The sequence below is a fragment of the Equus caballus genome, chromosome 14 (genome assembly GCF_041296265.1).
Source record: "Equus caballus isolate H_3958 breed thoroughbred chromosome 14, TB-T2T, whole genome shotgun sequence".
In the NCBI taxonomy this organism is placed as follows: Eukaryota; Metazoa; Chordata; class Mammalia; order Perissodactyla; family Equidae; genus Equus; species Equus caballus.
Window position 1 is genome coordinate 17,939,265 of NC_091697.1, and position 23,288 is coordinate 17,962,552.

At 48.2% G+C, this 23,288-nt stretch overlaps 1 protein-coding gene and 1 long non-coding RNA gene across 2 annotated transcripts in view; one reads left to right on the forward strand and one right to left on the reverse strand.

Moving 5' to 3' along the window:
* GFPT2 (glutamine-fructose-6-phosphate transaminase 2) overlaps nt 1–20,409 on the forward strand; it is a 40,376-nt gene extending 19,967 nt beyond the window's left edge. The window contains exons 8-19 of the mRNA XM_014730340.3: nt 2,807–2,886; nt 3,332–3,449; nt 7,082–7,245; nt 8,552–8,647; nt 8,731–8,828; nt 9,113–9,233; nt 11,215–11,372; nt 11,497–11,611; nt 14,765–14,892; nt 16,800–16,967; nt 17,913–18,074; nt 19,538–20,409. Coding sequence (XP_014585826.2) covers nt 2,807–2,886; nt 3,332–3,449; nt 7,082–7,245; nt 8,552–8,647; nt 8,731–8,828; nt 9,113–9,233; nt 11,215–11,372; nt 11,497–11,611; nt 14,765–14,892; nt 16,800–16,967; nt 17,913–18,074; nt 19,538–19,582 — 1,453 coding nt within the window. The 3' untranslated portion in view covers nt 19,583–20,409. The remainder of the gene's footprint in view (nt 1–2,806; nt 2,887–3,331; nt 3,450–7,081; nt 7,246–8,551; nt 8,648–8,730; nt 8,829–9,112; nt 9,234–11,214; nt 11,373–11,496; nt 11,612–14,764; nt 14,893–16,799; nt 16,968–17,912; nt 18,075–19,537) is intronic.
* LOC138917236 (uncharacterized) lies at nt 1,223–11,322 on the reverse strand. The gene is made up of 2 exons (XR_011424970.1): nt 11,183–11,322; nt 1,223–9,761 (listed from the first exon to the last, which is right to left on the reverse strand). It is a non-coding gene; the product is annotated as an uncharacterized lncRNA (long non-coding RNA).
* Nucleotides 20,410–23,288: the final 2,879 nt, after the last annotated feature.

Consider the following 23,288-nt stretch of genomic DNA (forward strand, 5'->3'; position numbering starts at 1 on the left):
TAAAAGCATGCAAAATTATGAACAGAAAACTAAGAACAAAAATGAACATTGATTTGAATCCAGTAAAGAAGAGGCCTGTCAGGCCAAGAGCTCAAGTTTCATCACCTTCATGCCAGCAGTGTCCTGGGAATCAGCTGAGAGGGCCTGAGTCAGCCTACATGTCCCTCTGTTAGAGTCCCTGTGGCCCCCAGCACTGTGTGGATTCACACAAGTGGGCATATGAGTGCCATCCTATTATTTTATATTCAGATGGGTGGATTATCCATCCATCCGTCCATCTGTCCATCCATCCATCCGCCATCTATCCATTCATCCACCCATTCATCTGTCCATCTATCCATCCATCTGTCTATCCGTCCATCCATCCGTCCATCCACCGATCAGTCTGACCATCCATCCATGTGTCTATCCACCCGTCTATCCATCCATCCATACATCTGTCCATCCATCTAATATATGTTGACTACTTACTGTGTGCTGTGCCCTGGGAATCTAGTGGCACCCAACCTGGTCCTACCCTTAAGGATGGGACAGTTGTGCAGGAGGACAGAGCAGGGCAGAGGATGGTGATGCTCTGTAGTGGGGGCTGGGAAGTAATGCACTGGGGGCCTGAGCAGGAGCAGGTGTCAGCCTGAGGGAGGCAGGCAGAGGGACCAGCATGAGCAAAGGCAAGGGGCCCAGAGCAAGCATGGCATTTTGGGGATCTGCAGTTAAGACAGGATGGCGGCGGGAGGGGAGCACTGCTGGGACTTGAGGCTCTTGCAGTCTCAGTGTGTGCTTACTGACACCTGCTTTGTACCAGGCATGGGGGACAGCAGTGAACAAGATCACACAGACACCACCCCGCAACATTGAAAGCTAGTGGAGAGTGGGGACGTGGGCAGAGGGCCAGCTCTGCAGGGCCTGGGATGCTGTGTAGGCTGCAGGCTTCATTCTCAAGGCGCTGGGGAGCCATCGAGAATGCACCTGTGGCCCTGGGAGACCGAGCCAGAGACGGCAAGGCTGTCCCTCGCAGACTGTCACAGTGTCTAGGCAGGAAATGATATGAATGTATTATGATTTTAATTTTCTGGGACAGGAACTAATTTACCATTCCGAATTTAATTCCTTCCAATCATAGAATTCTAAAATACCAGTTGGTCCTATCAAATTTAGAAACCCCTTTTGAAATCTGATATTACCATGATATTGCTGTTTTAAATGAATGCAGAGGAAGGCAGCATGAAGGAGCAATAAAGCTTTATTTTTCAAATTGTCCATAACTGGTGGCTCTGTAACCTCCGGGACAATCTTTGGGATGTCTTGGGAGCATTATATGTCACAAAATCTGGAGAAGCCACAGAGCTCAATCTACAACAATAAATTTGGGGAGACATTTGCCACGAAAATTAGATGCCACAGTGCTTTCTCACTGTCATTGTTATAAAGACTCTTGAAGCTAGTTCCCCGTGGGGCCCGGGACTATACTCTGATTTGCTTTAAATATGATCAGAGATTGTCCCAAATAGGCAAGGTGTTCACAGCACCTTCTTCAAAGCTACAGACTTTGTCCCCCACTCTGAGAAGTCAGAAGTGGGTCCAAACAGGGCAAACTAGAAAACAAGATCTGTTATTGTTGAAGAAATATTTAGGGTCTGTATGGAGTCAGGTTAACAGACCAAATGGATATATGCGGGCTGGATTCAGGCTGGTTTAACCATAGGTCATTAGTTCATTGATCTAAGTTGGTAAGAAACTGGTTGAGGTAAAATATTACCTCATTGTATTCTAATTAATGTGTTTGAGACAGCGCTTCTAAATTGTCTTATTAACACATTCTCAATGTTTTCTTCTTATTAGTGAGCCAGCGTGGAGGGGAGAAAAGGCATGCGCTCTTTAGTAACTGTGAGAATGTTACTGTCTGGGTTCTGGCTAAAAATCGCAGGTCTAAAGAGAGTTACAAAAGTGAACAGCTCATTACGCTGCACACCCACACACCCATTGTGAATTTGATTTTCATGCTGTCATTTATAAGAACGGGCAAAGAGTTAGGTTTCAGAGGCAGGATACCACTAAAATCATGGAATAATACTTTCACCACAGTAACTGCAGGACTCGTGAACCATGAAGCACTTTTTACTGAAGATTACCTCCTGGCACGGGTGGCTAAGCGGGGGCTCTGGGGATGAGACCTGAGTTAGGGGCCCTCACTCCCATTAGCTACAGGAAGTCCCCAAGGCTTTGCCTTGTGAAAGTTGCTGTCCCCTTTGTGATGGAGTCTGCCATTTGCAGACTGAAGAGTCGGAACTTCACCCACGGGTGCCACTCAGGCAGAGAAAAAACCACCTTGAAAGTGCCTCCAGTGGCGCACAGAGTCAGGTAGACCCAAAGCCAGTCAGTTTAATCCCCCAGAGCTGGAGAGCAGCTGAGCGAGGTGAAGGGGGCAGAGAGCCTCTGGGCAGGTCCTGGGCATCAGGGGCTCCCGCCACAGAGATGTGCAGCACACGGAGGCCAGCTGGGGACCAAAGTGCTCCTGTGTGCCACCAGGGCCTCCAGGCAACTCTGTCATCTAACGTGTGGGGATTCACTGGGCAGCTGTGTGGCGCCATGAAAGTGAGCTTGGATCGTCGTGCTAGCCTGTTGGTCCCTGCTCCAAGCCTTGGGAGCATCTTCTCGTGGCTGAGGAGGCCGTCTTGTGGAACTCATCAGGACGCTTTGCCCCAGGGAAAGGGCTAGATATGGGGACCCTTCCTCAGTGCTCAGAGGATATCCGGCCCCGCCAGGGTGTCAAGGCTGTGGGTAATTCGATTCCCTCTTGTCTCTGCAGGAGAGGCAGCCCCCTGCTCATTGGAGTGCGGAGCAAATACAAACTCTCCACAGAACAGATCCCCGTCTTGTACCGGACACGTGAGTGTCTCAGAAGGCCCGGCCCAGGGCAGGGCTGCTCCGGCAGGCAGTACCCTGGGAGGCAGGAGGCCTGCCCCCCGCTGGGGCCAGCCTGCATGCGGTTCCAGGTCAAAAAGGCTTTCATGCAACTGGCTCCATTTATTCAAAAGCTTTTTACTATGGATATTTTCAAACATATACACAAGTCGGGGTGAGGCACGTGGCTCCCTCATATATAGCACCCGTGCCCTGATCTGAGTGTTGATTTGGTTTGTTTGGAGCTGTTTAAATGCTCTTGCAGCAGCACTGTGTTATTTGGGGATCTTTTATATGATTTGGCTGATGCAACTAAAGCTAAAAATTGCAAATTTCTCCCACACATTCAAAGAGGAAATTGGCTCCATGCTGTGTATTATTCAAACAAAATAGTTTAACAGGATTTGCAATCCTTTCCTTCCTTTGCTAGGCAATATTGAGAACGTGAAGAATATCTGTAAAACAAGGATGAAGAGGCTGGACAGCTCAGCCTGCCTTCACGCCGTGGGTGATAAAGCGGTGGAATTCTTCTTTGCTTCTGATGCAAGGTAGCTAACCCTTGTTTCCTTTCTTTCCTAGATTATGTACTCAAGAATGACTGGCTAAACACCATTTCTTACTCATCCCCCGATTTGAGTTGTTTTCTCATGGCTTAGCAAGGGGTGGAGGTGATGGCAGATTTCAGCTCTCTGTGGCCCTTGTCCAAGAATCCTTGTATAGTGAGCACCTGCGTGGCTGTTGCTGGCAGCCATGGTGGCCAAAGGCCAGGTCCACTGACCAATACAACGTTTTGGGCCTGCATAGAATAATTGTATGAGTTGCCAACACTTTAATATTGGGAGATTTCACATAAAAATCTGGATTTCTATCTTCTTGGGAAAACCAGCAGATCTGAGCACACTGGGCTGTGCTCCCTCCTGCCTCAGTGGTCTGGGGTCACTCAAAGGCTGCTCCCTTCAGATGGGGCAGGCGTCTCCAGAACTTTGGTCCTTCCTGCACCCCGCCTGCCTTGGCCTGAGTTTGACCATTTGTAAAAGAGCCAAGATTTAGGGTTTCAGTCCAATTGATTCCACAGTCCATGTTTTCATCAGTACACAAAACAATAATTCTGAAATTTAAGTTGGCTTCATACCGTTTTAGGACAAAATATTTATACACACACTCAGAAAAGACCAAAAACTTTCCTGCTAGTTGAAATAGAAAACCACCGCAAACACCACCACTGCCTCCTTCCTCCATGTCTTTGTTGTGCCACTTGCCCAGCGGCCTCTCACAGGGCCTCGCTGTGAAGCCGGGAGGACACCACGGAGGTCTTCTGGGACACACGGAGCAGAAGGAGCCTAGCGCCCATGCTCAAGGCCTGTGTCAGCCCACAGCCAGCATCGCCCTTGATGCTGACAGGACGGCCAGCGTTTCCCAGACTGTGTTCCTTAGAGCACCATTTCAAGAGAGATGTTTCTCAAAAAAAGAGGCATGAATGCCTGAATGGAGATGCAATCATTATTAGTAGGCAATAGGATTATATACTTTCCCACTGAAAGGCCATTCGAACTAATACTGCGGCTGGTCAGAGAAGAAAGGTGTGGAAATGTGAGGTCCCAGCGGTAGCCACTGAGCTGAGCTGAGGACCACGCCCGCCTCGCTCCTGCTTGTGTCTCCTCACGTGACTGGGACAGTAGGCTCTCAGCAAACACTTGTTGAACAAAAAAGTAATCTATTTACCACAGTTGAAAAAAACGCGTTTTTGTTCGTTTGTTTGCTTTAGTGAGGAAGGTTTGTCCTGAGCTGACATCTGGGGCCAGTCCTCCTCTTGTTTCGGTTGGGGACCATCAGCCCTGAGCTAACATCTGCGCCAGTGTTCCTCCATCTTGTATGTGGGGCACCTTCACAGCATGGCTGATGAGTGGAGTAGGTCTGCACCCAGGATTCAAACCCAGGCCGCGGAAGCAGAGCACGTGGAACCTTAGCCATTCAGCCACAGGGCTGGCCCCTGAAAAAAACTTTTAATCCCTTAGTAAAAATAGTGCAGAGCCTGTTTGCAGAAGACTACAAAAGTTTACCATGAGAAACAAAAAGAAATTTGAATAAAGGGAGAGATTTCTTTGGTAGGAAGGCTTAATATTATTTTTAAAAATAATGTAATAACAATTATTTTTTAAAGATATTGACTCTCCTTAATTAATCTGTAAATTCAATTCTATAATTAAAATCCTCAAGATTGCTTTGTTTGTTTAGATTTTTTGAACTTAAAAAAGTGATTCTACAATGTATGGTGTATAAACAAGAAAGCAAACACAGGGGGCTGGCCCCATGGCCGAATGGTTAGGTTTGTGCGCTTGCCAGCCCAGCATTCGAAAGTTTGGATCCTGGGCACAGACCTATGCACCGCTCATCAAGTCATGCTGTGGCAGCATCCCACACCAAAGAACTAAAATGACCTACAGCTAGTATATACAACTATGTACTGGGGCTTTGAGGAGGTAAAAAAAAAGAGCAAGATTGGCAACAGATGTTAACTCAGGGCCAATCTTCCTCACCAAAAAGAAAAAAGAAAGAAAGAAAGCCAACACATATTGAAAAATAAGAATGATGAACCTGGGTGACCCTCCAGGTGTAAAGGTGCCCTGTAGAGCTCTTATGACGACAGTAGCCAGCATGTGCTTTGCACTGACAGCTGGACACTGTGCTGAGGACAGGATGATCCCATTTAATGACCATAACAAACCTCTGGTGTAGGAAGGCACAGCAGTCATCTCCCGTTTCACTGATGAGGAACCCAAGACAGGATTTAGAGGGATCATGTCTGTGTGATCTGAGGGCACAGTGTGAGGCAGAGGCGAGGAGTCCACCTCGGGTCTGTCTAATTCCTGGGCCAATAGTCTTAATGATTATCACCCATTTTGTGAATAAAAAGTAATAATTATTCTTAAACATACAGAGGTACATGCACACATAAATACAAACACATGTATTAAACGCTGTCTCAAGGGCAATACGATGTAAGCAGGGTTTATCTCTTGGAGATAGGATCTGGCCACTTTCTTCTTCTTGTTATTCTGTGTTTTCTACTTTTTGAACACTGGGTGTATATTGTTTAAAGTATTTTTTCCCAGTGCAGTGGCTTTCCATCCTTCTTGATCTTTCTCCCCTAGGATCTATCTGGAGACACCTCTCTTAGAGCCACAGAATTTGATCATTTCTCTCAAACTTTGCATCAGGAGCTTTAAATGCTCTTTGTTCTGAGCAGGACTTGCGTGGGTGTGACACTTGATAGAATGAGGTTTTTTGCTCGTGTGGCCCCTCAAGCATCGCCTTCATGGTTTCCACCGTATCCGTGGACCACTTGTGCTGTTGATTACCCAACTTTCTTTTTCATTTACCGACTTTTCTAACAAATTTATTTTTAAAAGAAACTTTCTATTACCATCTCAAGGGAAAAATCATTATTACTTTCTATATAAAGCTGCTCTCAGCCTTTCACTTCTTAGTTTCAACAGCCATTGATGGTGGGTGACTAGAGCTATTAATAACTAGGAGTTAATAGATTGATTATTCTAAGTCTATCCTTCCTTTATTAGCTATGTTCCCCCTGTAAAGAGAAACTTGCCTTCGTAAACCATGTGGTTACTCTGAAAGACAGACCATTTGGAAAGGCAAGATAAATACTTCATTCTTTCCCTTTACAATTCAGAATAAGGTGCTGGTTGCTGAGCATTCTCCAAAGGTGACACTGTGTGGATCCTGATTTGAAGAAAGCAATTCTAAAAGGACATCTATGAGATTATTGGGAAAATTTGAACATCCTAGATGTTTGATGATGTGAAGGAATAACTATTAATTTTAGATATGATAATGGTATTGTAAGGGGAGGCGGCCAGGGCAGGCAGAGTGAGGTGAGGTTAAAACCTCACACAGGTTAAAAAATAATCCTTATCTTTTAGAGCTATAAGCTAAAATATTTACAGATGAAATGCTGTGATATCTGGGCCTGGCTTCACAATCATGCTGGGGGGAGGGGAGGGAAGTGTAAATCCATGTGTATAGTGTAGTGTGCCTGGCCCTCCTAAAATGCCGTCCCGTGCTACTGATAGGGACCCCCCCGGGGAAGCAGTGAGTGACTGCGTCTTGTGACTGTCGAGGGCAGGCCCCGTCTGTGACGCCTGTGTTTTTGTTGCTCCAGTGCTATCATAGAACACACCAACCGGGTCATCTTCCTTGAGGATGATGACATCGCCGCAGTGGCTGATGGGAAACTCTCCATTCACCGGGTCAAGCGTTCGGCTAGTGATGACCCATCTCGAGCCATCCAGACCTTGCAGATGGAACTGCAGCAAATCATGAAAGGCAGGTGTCCTCTGAGGGCCCCTGTGCAGCGGCCTCAGGGGGCAGGTGCTCTGAGACTCTCTGTGCCCTGACCTGGCGGGCGCCACGGCCCTCCTGCCTGCCGTGGCCACGGGGGCGGAGCTGTAGGTGCTCTGTGGCTCACACAGCTCAAGGGATGTGGGGAGCTCCTGACTGTATCCATCTCCCTGCTTGAGCTGACCCCGTCCATCACCTGCCTCCCTTCACTGACTCTCTGGGACACATTCACACACTCCTGGCATCATCTCTTCTCCGGGTGGGAGGCCTGCAGTGATGGCGGACTGTGGATTGCTTTCTCCTTGCAAGGGGAGCCTGTCTCCTTGACCCACGTCTGTCTCCTTGCACACTCTTCTCCACAGGGCGGCCTGGGTAAACTTCTAACAACATGAATCAGACCCTCTTATCCTGCTGGGGAAAGCCCTCGGGTAACTTCCGCTGCTCACAGAATAAAATCCACCCTCCCCGCGGCCGCCTGGCCCCACCCCGCTGCACGCCAAGAGCTTGCTCCCCTGGGAGTCATTGCACTTGCTGTTCTTCTCACGAGACTGGCTCTTTTTTGATCATCTCCCCGGAGATGGCACCCCTCAGAGAGCCCTTCACTGATCCTGGTCTGCAGCGGCCCACCCTGCTCACCTGTCTTATGTGCTTCATGGCACCCTCTGTGCAAGGCCTCTGTCGAAGGCGTCAGACAGGGAACATGGCGATGTGTGGCATCACGTGCTGTGCCTCCCAGAGAACACTCCTGCCCTGTCTATGGGCACCTCCAGAGATCAGGCTCAGCACCTGTCAGGGGCCAGATTGTCCCTTTGACATCATCCAATTCCATTCAAAGCACAGCCCTGGAAAAGCATGTGTGGCTGAAAAGTTTTTCTTTAATACAGAAGCTAGGAGGTTATTTGTTAAAAAGAAAATTGCCTGTTTCTTTGGGCTTGCTTAATTTGTACTTCCCTAAGTAGGTGGGTTTTGGGAAGTAAAGTATTTTCTGGCCTAGCTAAGAGGAGTGTGGCCCAGGAAGACCAGCCACGCATTTGTCACTTCCTCCCTCCCTCTCTCAAGCTGCAGGGTCTGATAGGTAAATTGGAGACAGTAATTGTACCTGGCCTGCTTCTCCCTCACTTGTCACCATGAGCATCAGGTGGGACAGTACCTGGGGATGCCCTTCGTAATCTGCAGTGGGCTTCATATGTGTCACTGTGACTACCTGCATAACGATGTTTCACCCTGATTAAAAGTTAGGCAGTGGAAATGTAATGAAATTAAAACCGACCCACTTTGTTCGTTTGACTAGGTAACTTCAGTGCATTTATGCAGAAGGAGATCTTTGAACAGCCAGAGTCAGTTTTCAATACCATGAGAGGTCGCGTGAATTTCGAGACCAACACAGGTAATGGCTTGCCTGTGCCCTGGGCCATCGCGCACTCCCTGTGTGCACTCAGCCCTAATGCCCTGCCCGCATGCGCCCTGCAGTGCTCCTGGGTGGCTTGAAGGACCACTTGAAGGAGATTCGAAGATGCCGGCGGCTCATCGTGATTGGCTGTGGAACCAGCTACCACGCCGCTGTGGCCGTAAGCACGCGTGGGGGGGGGGGGTGAATGGTCGGGGAGGGAGCAGTGGTCTAGGACACTCGTCTTAGATGGTACCCGGCATCGGGCCTTGCGAATTCGGTGCTCTGGAGCAGCCTGAGAACCGGCGTGGAGCCCTTTCTCCTGCAGCGTGGCCTGTGAGTTCCTGCAGTTCCCTCAACACCTGGACGTGGAGCCGCCACCTCACAGACTGCCCCCAGAAGCCAAGCTGCTCGTGGCCTGTAGTGTCCGTGACTGACTTTAGTCCCCGTTCTTGTTGGCTTCAGACACGGCAAGTTTTGGAGGAACTGACCGAGCTCCCAGTGATGGTTGAACTTGCTAGCGACTTTCTGGACAGGAACACGCCCGTGTTCAGGGACGATGTTTGCTTTTTCATAAGCCAGTCAGGTAAGGGGTACAGGTTTGCGCCAGTGCATCTCAGGGCGCTGTCCTCCCAGCAGCACCCCATGCACCTCCCTCCCTCCTCCGTCCAGTGAAGTTCTCTGCACGCTGGCCCTGTGCCACACTCTCTTGTGCATAGGATCCTTTCATCCTCAGCAGCATCAGTTACTGCTCCACTGTACAGGGCGCTATGCGGCTAGGGCTTCTCCTTCTTGCCAGTCTAAGTCCAGTGAGGGACCCCTCACCAAGGTGCTCATAAATGTGTGCTGGGTTTAATTTAGTGGAGAAAAAGTTCTCCTTCAAAATTCTGCTCGTCGAGAGTCACTTCAAGGACTATGTGTGCTCTCTGCACTGTCCACACTGCCCACCAGGGGAGGTGAGGAGAGACACTACTCCCTGGTAGGGCCCAGGGCACCCTGGGCTCAGTGCCGCCTGGTGTGGTCCTCCCACTCGGCTTGGACATTTGTTCCAATCGGGCCTGGCAGAGGGTCGAGAATGTCATCTAGGGCCTTGTGCTTGGCGTCCCCATGAACTCTAGGAGGATTTTTAAAACATTTTAATTATGGAGAATTCCAAACCCTTACAAAAGCAGAGAGATTCACATAAGGAATCGCCTAGCCTCAGCAATGATCAGCTCGCCCCTCCTGCGTCATCACATCCACATTAACCTCTCCCCTCCACTGGGTTATTTTGAAGTCAGTCCCAGACATCGTTATTTCATTTATAAATACTTCAGAATGTATCTCTAAATTATAAAAGAAAAAACATAACCACGATGTCATTATCACAACTAAAACATTGATAGCAATGCCCTAATATCTATTGGGACTTGTAATGCTGCTTCCATTTTGAATTTTTAATACCATTTTTATTTTGATGACAAACTAAGAAAAACTAATACAGACATGCCCACCATCTGGCTCACTGCCTGGCACCCAGGTGCTGCCATGTGACTTCAGGTGACAATGTTTCCTTTGGGTTTATGATCCCATCAGAGCCCATCAAACATTCATGAAAAGCGTTTCCTGAATCAGTGGGAGCCACTAACCAAAGAACAGAGGTGGATGTAATGTGAAAATAATGCAGTGACAGCTCATAAGTGTCACATAGAAGGGGTTTAAACTTTCATTTTGTTCAGCCCTTTACCTTAAATTTTAAGAAACTGTATCAAAAACTGGGGAGCAGGGCTGATAAAGATGGCGCTGAGGAAGGGCCCAGTGATGCCCTGGCACAGTGGACAGAGTCTGAAGAGAAAAAGGAGTGGAGGATTAGGCCATACAGGCACCAGCCTGCACCCCGGAAGAGCCAGGACAGGCACAGCCAAGAGCAGCGGCCATCACATGGGTTTGGTTTTATGGTCTGGATCATATTTAATTTAGCTTGAGTTCTTTAGGACTTCAAACATAGGGAGTTTGTGCTGGCTTATGCATGAACCTATTTAAGTAGTTTTATTGTATTAGAAAAATAATTTGAGTCCACATTCGGAGGTTGCAAGAAGTGTTTTCCTTTAAAACAAGATCTATTTGAGAAATGCCATTTGGGGGCATTCTTGCTTTTTAGATGTTAAATCTCAGGACATTCTGAATAGGGCAGCTTAGAGTCCTAGAAAGGGCACTGGGGGCCAGGCCCGCCTGGGTGGTGCCGACTCTGGCACCACAGCCACTTGGCCTTGAGTGAGCAAGGCACTGGCTTCCTCCATCTCTAAGCATCTTATCCCCAAGGGAAATGGAGAGGATGGCCCCAGGCTGTTGTGAGAGCTCGGAGACAGTGGATGAGAAAGTGCTTGCTACGTAAATAGTAGTGAAATCTTAAATCTAAGAATCAACCCAAAAAACCCTTGAGCGTACATTTTCCCTTCTGAGCACACACTGACTGTGCCTGGACACCAATTTCTGCATAAGAGTGGGGAGTAAATGAGTCAGAGGCTGGGGGTCCGGGCTGGCACAGCCACGCACCTGTGAGCTGAAAGGAAGGGCCTGTGTGGCAGGGGAGACCGCTGACACCCTCCTGGCGCTGCGCTACTGTAAGGACCGCCGGGCTCTGACCGTGGGCGTCACCAACACCGTGGGCAGCTCCATCTCCCGAGAGACCGATTGCGGCGTGCACATCAACGCGGGCCCAGAGATCGGCGTGGCCAGCACCAAGGTAGAAGGGCCTGGGCCGGGTGGGTGGATGGAGGCCGTTAGGGGGCCAGCGGTGTGCCTCGTCCCGCGTGGTTGCCGTGCGCACTTTCACTCCTGCTCTGCCAGCGCCACTGTTTTGTGCACAGGCTTACACCAGTCAGTTCATCTCCCTGGTGATGTTCGGCCTGATGATGTCCGAGGACCGAATTTCTCTACAAGACAGAAGGCGGGAGATCATTCGTGGCCTGAGATCTTTACCTGGTATGTTCCAGAACTCCATTTTCCTTATTTTCAAATCCAGTGGGCTTTTCTTGGCTGCTCTCTTCCTGTCCTCTTCCTTACGGAAGAGTCACGGTGCTGTTAACCGTGCCTTCCTCCTCACCCCTAAATCCCTGCAGCGGCTCCCTCTGGGCCGAGAGAAGGGCCTTGGAGCCCTACACGCTGGGCCCCTGCTGCCTGGGCCGTCATCGCACTCCCTCCCCGTCCCAGGGCTGCCTTGCTGCCCTCTGACCCTCAGGAATGCCAAGCTCGTTCCACCGCGGGGCCTGCAGACTAGCTCTTTTCTCTACAGAAACCCTCTTCCTCCAGCTCTTCATACAGCTGAGGGCTTCTCATCACCCAAGTCTCAGCTCAAATGTCACCTCTTGGGACCCTCCCTGGCCACCCTGACTAACAAAGGCCCCAGCCGCCTGCCCCAGCTCCCTGTGAGACGATAGCCTGTTTCTTTTCTTTATAGCACATGCCGTGATCTGAAATGACCTGTCCACCTGTGTACTAGTTTGTCTCCCCTGATTAACGCGTCAGCTCAGTGAGCACACAGCCCTGTCTGTCAGAGTCATGGCTGGAGGCCAGGTACCAGCCAGGGCAGGCACGCAGTAGGTGCCCAGGAAACCCCTGAGAAGGAGCAAACGGCCCCAAGCCTCTTCTGTCCAGACTGCTCCTTCACAGTCTCACCAAACTCTCATTTGCTGGGTCCCGTCTGTCGTAGTCGGTGAGCTACAATGTCTGTCGCACTAAAACTCAAGCTCTTTAGGGGGCCATGGTTTCAATCACTCATTCATTCGTTCACCACACATGCATTCAGGACGCAGCGTGTGCCCTGGCGCCTGGCCACCCTGGCGCTGCCGAGACGAGCATGCTCCCTCCAGGCAGTCACTCGCTCTCCGGGGAAGGATAGAGGCCTCTTGGGTTTGCTTTGTGCAGCGCTGACAGTGTGAAAGGAAACAGACGTCACCCCATGGTGACACGGTGACATGGAGCCAGCGCTGGGGGCAGGATGGTCATGGGGCTGAGGGGTGGGCCCTCTCAGAGACAGGGAGGGCACTGAGTTCTCCCTGGGAGCTCAGGGCAAACCCCAGAGAAGGCAGTCAGGGAAAGCCACCATCCAATCACACAAGGCCCAGGGATCTGAATCTGACCAAGACAACACGCTGAGCATTTCTTGACAAGCAAAGTATTCTTAACTTTAAGGCAGTTAATAACCCTGCAAAAACAGTACCCTATTCTGCTAAATCAGCAGTTCTCAAGATGTTGTCCCGAGGTCCTGGGGGTCTACAAGACCCTTTCAGCCAAAACTATTTTCATAGTAATATATTATTTATTACAAATAAAGTGTTTTTGCCTTTTCCACTGTGTGGACATTAGCAAAGGCAGTGGTGGCTGCCAATGGCGCCTTAGCACACTTCAGGGCAGAGGCTGCACACTGTTCTCGTGGCGGTTGTGTTCTTCACTACCTGGACCCAGCTTCACTTAAGAGCGTCCTTGAGGATGCAGTCAAATGCTTTAGTCTTATTAAATTGCAACACTTTTTAATATGCTATGTAACAAAATGGGAAGGATGCATAAAGCACTTCCTGAAGCGGGGACAGGTGTTTCAAAGAAAAGCACCTGCGGTTGTTTCAGTAGCAAGCCAACTTGGCTATTTGGTAGACAGTTCGAGAAATACAACTGACAGTTTTTGTTGCCAGTGATAAACTTCGAGCTTTCAACTGAAACTTAGGATTTTGGAAAACTTGTAGCTTGTCAACATGAGCTTGACCACTTCCCAACTCTTAAAGACATCTCTGATAAGATCATGGTGATTTTAACAAATGTGATTTTTAAAAAATGTTTTATGATGAAATGTGTCCATTTTTAGATTTGCATAACTCAGTCAACCGATATTTTCCAAATAGCCAGTGCATGATGTTACAAAATTATGTACATGTACAACATCCATTTAAATAAGTGCATGATAGACCAATAAGTTTTAATGTAACAAGGTAGCAGAAGTTTATTCATATGATTTCAAATTCCACATTTGCAACTACCATTTTAAGAAATTACCACTTCTGGGGCTGGTCCGGTGGTGCAGCGGTTAAGTTCACACATTCGGCTTCTTGGTGTCCCAGGGTTTGCCGTTTTGGATCCGGGTGCGGACATGGCACCGCTTGGCAAGCCATGCTGTGGCAGGCGTCCCACATATAAAGTAGAGGAAGATGGGCACAGATGTTAGCTCAGGGCCAGTCTTCCTCAGCAAAAAGAGGAGGACTGGCACTAGTTAGCTCAGGGCTAATCTTCCTCAAAAAAAAAAAAAGAAATCACCACTTCTTGAGTTGGATGTAGTATTAAAGAAGAACATTCACAATTATTTGAAAACGTTATTTAAATACCCCTCCCTTCTCCAACTACAGATCTCTGCGAGGCAGGATTTTCTTCCTCTCCCTCAACCAAAAACCAAAACGCATCACAACAGATAGAATGAGGAAACAGATGTGACACTCTTTTATTAAAAAGTCAGACATTAAAAAGATTTGCAAAAATGTAAAACAATGCCACTCTTCTCACTAATTTTTTAAAAATATATAATGGGTTTATCATTATTTTTAAATGAATGAATAAAATATCTTTAATGTTCTCAGTTTCTAATCTGATAAATATTGATAGATATAACGCACAAAAACAAAGGGTAAGGATTCACAATAATTTTTGAGTGTAAAAAAATCCTGAAACCAAAAAGGAAAAGTGCTGGTCCAACTTACTTTGGCTTTATCTGGAGACCTAGCAGTGGCCTGGACGACGGGCACTGATGTGGAGAGTCAGCTCCGTGGCTGGCCAGCTGGGGAGGGAGCCCCTCTGAGCCTCAGTTGTCTTGTCTGTAAAATGGAGCTAGAAATAACACTTCCCCGCTTAACTACATGCCCAAGAAAGTCTGCACACAAATTTGAATCACCATCCCAGCAAGGTCCTGGCCAGTAAGCCAAATTCTTTCCCATAATATAAATTTAAAACCCATCTAAGGTAATGCAAGGAACCCAAGTGCACTAAGTGATGTGAGTTCCAAAACCTTGTCTTATACACCCTCATTTTTCTCTGTGAATCTTGTTTTAAAATCGCTGTGACTGGCTCTCCCCCACTGCTGTGTGCATGACTTAGGGCTGATCAAGGAAGTCTTGTCGCTGGATGAGAAGATCCATGACCTGGCCCTGGAGCTCTACACGCAGAGGTCACTCCTGGTCATGGGGCGGGGCTACAACTACGCCACGTGCTTGGAAGGAGCCCTGGTGAGCCCCCTCTGCCCACCCCCCACCTCCACCAGCCACTGCATGAGGGCAGGCATGGGAGAGACCCCGAGAAACAAGCAAGAAGGAGGGCAGAGCATTGAGCTAGGAAGGGGAGTGATTGGGGACCTGTTGGCCACCATGTGAGGCTGCACTGAGCACCAGCTCACGACCAGGTGGTCTAGCCCTGGGGACTGAGATGGGGGCTCCAGTCTCCTGAGGAGAAAGGGCAGGGTACCCTTGGGGCTGTGCCAGGCTCCATCTAGGAGAGCCCACTCACACCTCATGAGCATCTTCCAAGAGGCTGGCAGTTACTGTCCACAATTTACCCAGGACGAAACTAAGCCTCCTTGCTCAAGAGGCCATGATTGATCCGAGAGTCAAACCCAGCTCCATGTGGGCTTTGCTTTTGTCCACCCCTACAAGCAGCCTGTGTAGGAGGATTGAGGTCTCAGCACAGTTTCCCTGTTGCCTCTCAGACTTCCAGGAGACCTGGAGATCCTGCAGGAATTGGCTTCGCGGTCCCTGCCTTTTTTAAGTCAGTGACTGGCTGTTTTGCCCCCTGTGGCAATAATGATCTGAACCAGAGTAAGAGAGAGCTGGTGGAGGGGGTACAAGGGCCCAGGACCACCGGCTACCGAGAGGGTGGACAGTGCTGTCCAGGGGCCTGAGTGTAGGGCCTGTGCTTTACTCACTGTCCACTTGCTGCTTATGGGTCGGAATGCCCAACCAAAGTCCACTGGACACAGTGTCACAGGTGAGGCAGCACTTGGTGCCGAGACGAGGGCATCATCCATGACCCAGCTTGGGTCCTCTCCTCTCCCAAGGGGAGCAAGTGGCTGCTCCCATTTGAAAGTCAAGCGGCTCACAAGAAACACTCGCAGAGTTTTACATGTGGTGGGGGGTGGGGAGGGTGCAAGCCATGATTTGCCTGACCAGGAGTGAGCTCCAACTTCCACAAGCTGCCAGTGGAGATTCTGCCCCTGCCAAAGGAGGTGAGGGCTGGGCACGCTGCTTCTCAGTGGGCACAGTGGAAGCAAGGCCTGAGTGGGGTGCCCTTTCAGCGCCCCCCATGACTCTGCCTCCTGGAGGGGCTCAGCTGCAGCGCCTGAGTATGCTGGTGAAAGATGCGTATTCAACTGTGGCTCCAAGTTAGTCTTTGGGCAAAGAAAGAAGCTTTCACGCTGCTGCTGGCACATGTCAATGGCTCCTCTGTGGTCACTCGTGGGCCGCACTCCAGCTGTCTGTGGCACCCAGAGTGGAGCCACGCTCCTGACAGTGTTTCCCTGACCCAAATAAATAGTTCTAGGGGAGTTAAGAAATGTTTTCCTTGACACTCTTGCCAGTTCAGTAACGTGGGTTTAATGGTAACTGAACAGAAGTGGATCTCCCCAAATATAGGGAGAAATCCCAGTAACAGCCCAGTGTGGGATTTCACTTCTTAGGTGAGCTGGAGCAACCCTTTGGAAGTTATTAATGGTCTAGGATTGGGGGGATGGTTAAGCAGATAATGGAATGAAGGCATATCTCAACAGAACACAATGCTGTCATTACAAATGATAACTGTGGGGAGGCCATCCGGCCAGCCACAGAGCGGGAAGGGGAAGCTAGATTGACAGTGACTTGTCCATCCAAGGGGGTGGCTGTGCCCGAGGGCTGGTCTGGGGACACAGGCTGTGTGCTGGGCTTTGTGCAGTCTCTGGACAGCAGCCAGCCCTCTCCCCTGGCCCTGGCCTTGCCAGCTGCCTCCAGTGTTGTTGACTGCTCTGTACGTCCATCTGCCTTGCAGCCCTCAGCTCCCTGCCTTCTGGCATCATCCCTCTCCCAGCTCCCCTTCCTCCCCTCTGGCTGATCTGCTCCAGCCCTTTGTCTGCCCAATGTCACACTGATCCCACCTCATGTCTCCCCAGAAAATTAAAGAGATAACCTACATGCACTCAGAAGGCATCCTGGCTGGGGAGCTGAAGCATGGGCCCCTGGCGCTGATTGACAAGCAGATGCCCGTCATCATGGTCATCATGAAGGATCCTTGCTTTGCCAAATGCCAGAACGCCCTGCAGCAGGTCACAGCCCGCCAGGTGAGGGCTCTCAGCTGGGCTGAGGCCATCTCTCCTGTTCTCTTCCACACATGCCCACCTTGCCAGCTGTCTGTCAGCACCGGCTATGGGTGGTCCTGCCAGTGAGTGGGTGTGACTACACATTCTCTCCTGGGCCCCTCATGAGTGATGCACACGTTCCAAAAGGGACTGGCCAGCCTGTGGAAGTTACAGCAAGGTGAAATCCAATCCATGTGAGCTGGCTGCTGCCTCACGGCTCAGCACAGTGGTCAGAGCAAAGTTATAAAGCAATTGCTACACTTCCCTGCTTAACACCTTCCGGCGGCTTCCATCAAACTGCGCTGACCCACAAGCCTGCGTTAGTTATCTGGCCCCTTCCTTCTGTTTCCCACTCATGTGGAGGTGATTCCTGCCTCCAAGCCTGGGCGCCCGCCCTTCCCTCTGCCCGCCATGTTCTTCCCTCATATCTTCAGCGTGGTGGCCTCTCCTCATTCATGTTTCCATGCACATGTCTCCTTTTCAGAGAGGACTTTCCAGACCTCCCCAGTGCCTCCCAATATTATCCTGTTTGATTGCCTTTGTGGCATCATCTGAAAGTCATCATTATTTATTGGTTTGCTTGTTTATGTTTTTGTTTTCCACCACTTGGCTATGAGCCCCATTAGAGTAAGGAGTGGGTGTGCCCTGCCCTTCGTACGGCGCAGTGAAGCCACTCAACAAAGGGGCGCTGAATGATTGCAGCAGGATGGTGGTCACCCACCGGGGAAGGGAAGGAAACCCACCAAAAAGCATCAAACGCTTTGTCCTCCACGTGAATCGTACACATCATCTCACCCATAATTCCGGCAGAAACAAAAGATTGTTGTTATTGTTTCAATAACGTTGATCTTGGAAACTCTGCTGCGCGTGAAGGATTGCTTCTTTCCGAGGCGATCTGCACTTTGTGATCACGTTTCTCTGCTTTAGGGCCGCCCGATTATACTGTGCTCCAAGGATGACACTGAGAGTTCCAAGTTTGCATATAAAGCGATCGCGCTGCCCACCACCGTGGACTGCCTCCAGGGCGTCCTGAGCGTGATCCCGCTCCAGCTCCTCTCCTTCCACCTGGCTGTCCTCCGAGGATATGACGTACGTGAGAAATTGCATCTACCCCCCCAAAGAGGAGAAATGCAACCCCAGAGTAACTTTTTGTTCTTAAATACTTAGTTGGTGTAAATATTCATAGGAGAAATACTTTCATTTAAAATAACTCTCTTTAAAGTAACTTATACCCCCTGAAAAGGAGTTGTGAATTGCAAGATGTATAAAGACTGCACCATTAAACCATACCTCATCACCCAGAGGCAATGTTCATTAGCAAATTTAATATTTTATTCTGGTCTTTTCCTTGCATATGTGAATTTTTTAACATTTTTCAAGATTATATCAAGAATACAATTTTACATCTCCCTTTTTATTATATTACAAGTATTTTCTCACATCTTGAACTTGTTGTAAGCAACATTCAATCATTACATATTTCACCACAATCTCATTACATGGATTTTAACAATTACTTATCCAGTCTTCTATTATTTAAACAGTTTCTAAGTTTTTGGAACATCTGCATAAATAACAATGCAGTGAACATCTTTACACATACTTCCTCATCCCACATGTAAGATTTGTCCCCAGTCTAGCAAATGATTCAACATTTTGAGACTCCTAACATATATTGTCAGCTTATGTTCCAGAAAAGAACCAATTTATCATCTCACCAGCAAGTGTGTAAGAACACACAATTCATTGCACAAAGAAATAGATGTTTTATTACAATTTTATTTAGAGCTTCTAAAAATACATAACAGGGGCCGGCCTGGTGGCATAGTGGTTAAGTTCGTGTGTTCCGCTTCGGCGGCCTGGGGTTCGCCGGTTCGGATCCTGGGCACAGACCCACACATCACTCGTCAAGCCACGCTGTGGCAGCGTCCCTCATAAAACAGAGGAAGATTGGCAACAGATATTAGCTCAGGGCCAATCTTCCTCACACACACAAAATATATAACAATACAAAAAACGGTATAGCCAACACCTGATGGTGTAACGTATCATCCAGAATTGACATTTGTTAACATTTTGTCATATTTGTTTTTTCTTTTTCTAAACATTATTACAAATGAAATAAGGCATTGCAGATAAAGCTGAAGCCCACTTTATCAACCATTCCTAGTCACATTTCCTTCCCATCTCCACCCTAAATTCACAAGTCTTGTGGATTTAGTGTATATCCTTCCAAAAAAAGTGAATATTTAACAGTACAAATCGAGCTGGTTTTAATAGCATGAATCATATCCCCTTTTAATAGTGTTGACACTGGCTGACACCTGTCAGGGGCACAGTAAATGTTTATTGAATGCACTAAACATTATACAGTTCAGTCAGGTTTCTGGAGTAAGGAACTGCTTCCGAGATGCAGGTCTCAAGGGCACTCGTGGTTGGAGGTGAGCAAGAATGCCATCTTCTTGTCATCAAGGACTCTGATAATAGTCTTTACAATGCAGCGTGTCGCTGAGACCTGTGGGGTCCTGAGCAGCTACTTTCTATCGTTTTAGGTTGACTTCCCCAGAAATCTGGCCAAGTCTGTAACCGTGGAATGAGAACAAGAGCATGAGAAAACCATCGCCACCTTTAGTCTTGTTCAAGACCTGTCCCAGTGATGCCAAGGGGGAAGAAGAGCGGGCATTCTGCGTGTTCTGAGTAGATCCCAGTAGAGCTTAACAGCTTTGACGTGCCTTGTACCCAAGTGCTTTGCTTACAGCAGATACTGTTTCTCCATGTCCTGAAGTCTCCAGAGGAGAAGGGAATCGTTTACACATGGGGATCAGAGCGGACTTTTCCACTACCGTGCAATAGAGATACAGCTCTCTTCAGAGTAACTGTGAACCTTTTTTAACCAACACTAGTTAGTTTTAAAAGACAAAATATTTATAATAATTGTATAGCTTTTAAGTTATTTTTCTGGTACATGGCTGTCTGTAGCCAAGGTAATGACCAGACTGTGCACCCCAGCTAGGGCAGTGTGCCCAGTCTCCTGGCAGGGGACATTCATCTCAGATTTGAGCACAAAGCAATGCCCCTCTGGACTCCTTTCTCGTTTCCCATCCTCTTTTGCCTGCTCCTGAATCCTGTCCCCTCACGTCAGGGAGGCCTCCCGCCATCTTCCTATGCGTCCTGTAAGTCTTGTCAAAATGTTAATGTCCTTCAACGGTTTCTTCCTGTCTAAATCTCTTCAACTTTTGTTTAATCTGATCATGGTTCTTTTTAAGCCCAGGCAGCATTTGATCCCTGCTCCTGCCCATAGTAAAAGAGCTTGAAATATCTCATGCAAGAGAGTACTTTCAAGGGGCTACCTTGCCCTCTATTTAAAAGTGTGCACAATCAAAGTACTATGCAATATTAAGACAATAAAGACAGTACAATTTTTTTTGGTCTTGTGTGTTTGAATTTTTGTCAATCTCATTGTATTTGTGTACTTGGATTTCGAGGGCTCTTTAAAACAGGAACTCAGCAGTGTCTGGAGGGAGCAGCCCCATTTGTGGTGTTGACCTTAAAAAATAGACAGCTGGTTATATCTCCAGAAAAAAAGGATTTATTTGAGATCAGCAAAGAATTGCAATGTGAGGTCTACAACCATGGCAAGCCACGTGCAAGTCCCTGAGCACCAAAAGGAGGAGAAACTCTTTCAGAGAGGGAAAGAGGAAGTTGGGAGGGCTGTTGCAAACACAGAGTTCAAGGTGTGGTGGCTTTTCACTGGCTGAGTTGGGACAGTGTCTCACTGGCTGAGCTGCTTGCTGGTCAAGAAGAGGAAGTCTTTCTTCTTCCTGTTGGGTTCTGCTATGACGTAGCAGAGGCGTGAGAGCTCCCCTTTCTGGCCTCCTGACTCCATTTCAATGAGGTTTCTGTTTATTTTCACATTTTTCCCTTTTGACCAAGATCTTTCTCTGAAAGCATTGCTAATTGAGAGCCAGATTTTTCCAGTTTCATCAGCCTTTTGCCCCTCAATGTGAGGAAGGACCTTTGCTGCGTGTCGTGTCCTGGGTCAGAGGGAAAGTGCACAGATTGGAAACCTACTGAGGTCACATTTGAGTAACAAGGAGAGGTAGGAGGGAGAACTCTCAGGCATTTCTCTTTTCTAAAGTCCACATGTTGTCAAGATCGTAAGCATCAGAGGTCATCTGAAGCATTATGTCATCATCAAATGTTTGACAGACAAACCTCCAACAGGCCTGGTCTGGACATCTTGGGGAAGCTGTCTCATCAGAAGGCTTCTGCTTTAATTCTGGGAAATCTTTGCTTTTAAGTCACCAGATGATGTGCAAGTCCACTCAGGGCTTGGTGCTTTCTTTAGGTGTGTCACATGAATCCAAGAGTCTGGTCTCTGGAGTTCTGCAGCACAGGGGTTAGTTAGCAGTACCTGATGGGGCCTTTCCAGCAAGGCTGAGGAGAGTCCTCCCGGAGGTGTCTTTTCCAATAGGCGAAATCTCCAGGTTGCAAAGTGTGATGCTTAAGGTCTTTGTCTCCCTGGAGCACACTGAAAAGGTGGCTCTACCCAAACATGGTTATTTTTAATAGAAGCAATCAGGCCTTCGCAATAGTAGAGTATATCTCCTTTCTCAGCTGTGGGTCAGAAGAGGCAGGAGCCAACTGCATTGGGTGTGACTATCTCAAAGGTGGGAGTTTATGCATTCCCGAGGGGGTGGATCTGAGATACAGAAGGACCAACAGTAATGCTTTTGGCCACGGTATTTGGAAGGTCTTGACAAATTCTGACCTTAAATAAATAGTTATTTCTCCAGCAAAAATGGGTTTATTCAGGATCAGCAAAGAATTGCAATTTGGGGTCTGCAACCATAGCAAGCCACAGTGCAAGTCCCCCGGCAGCAAAAGGAGGGGAAACTCTTTTATAGAGGGGAAGAAGAATTGGGAAGGGCTATTGTGAACGGAGTTCAAGGTGTATTTCATTGGCTGAGTTGCGACAGTCTCTCATTGGCGGAGCTTCTTGCCAGCCAAGAAGAGGTCCTTCTGCTTCCTGTTGGGTTCTGCCATTGACATTGTATGTAGGAGCTCCCCCTTTTGACCTCCTGACTCCAATCTAATGAGGTTTCCGTTCATTAATTTTCATAGTTGGTAGCCACTGACACTGTCCCCACACCTGTGACCTGCATGCTTCCAGTATGAAATGAGGACTATTTTACAAAACAGAACAAAATGCAAGAGATTTTGGAGTCCACTGAACAGCTGTTAGAGGGGTTTGGGCCACATGACACTATTTAAGTTGGTTGTCCCGGGCCTGGCCCTGGGCCCAGTGGTTAAGTTTGCGTCCTCCCAGGGTTTCACCAGTTCAGATCCTGGGCGCGGACCTAGCCTGGCTCATCAGACCATGCTGAGGCGGCATCCGACATAGCACAACCAGAGGCACTCACAACAAGAATATACAACTATGTACCAGGGGAATTTGGGGAGAAGAAGAAGAAGAAAGAAGATTGGCAACAGATGTTAGCTCAGGTGCCAATCTTTAAAAAAAAAGATGGTTGCCCAGAGCCTGAAGGTAGCATACAAGGGTGAAATTCAAATTCATACTTTTTTTTTCGAGTCCATTATAGTCATTGATTTTATTAATATAATCAGGCAGGAAGACAGAAAGTCAGAGACGGAGTTCCTGAAGGCTTGTGGAGTTGGAATTGTAGGCTTCCTACGAAAGTGCTCTCTCAGATGGCTTCAACAGTGTCTCCATGATAACTAATTGGTGTGTGTCACTCTAGTATCCCCCAGACCTTTATTCTGGATTACCTGTGAGCTACTTAGTAACTTCTCTATCCTCTTCTATGTTCTCACCTGTATTACAGGGGTTGGAAACCTGAGAATTACATTTCCAGGTTAAAATACACCAGTGAGAGGCATGCGTGGAAGTTGCAGAAGATGGTTTAGAAATCATATTACTCATTGAGAAATCATATTATTTCTTTCCCCTCTACAGAGGCAGACAGAAGCATGGCTTCAGTAGATGCCGTTACCCCAAAGCACCCACTAGGATGGTGCTCCCTAAACCCACCCACCACTCAGTGTTCCAGGCAGTGGTGGCCACCAGTAGAGGTTTCCTGTGGCTCCTCCAAACTCCCCATCCTGGAGAGCTGGCAGGACCCCAGGGATTTGGTGGCATCCGCTGACCTCCATCCTCTCTCTTCTCACAAATTATCCCGGGTGTAAGTCCTGCTGGAAATGCCTGCCCTGGTTTCTGCCTTTCTAACTAAACCATGGCCAATGTGACTTCTGAGGTTAGGAGACTTTTTACACACTAGCTAG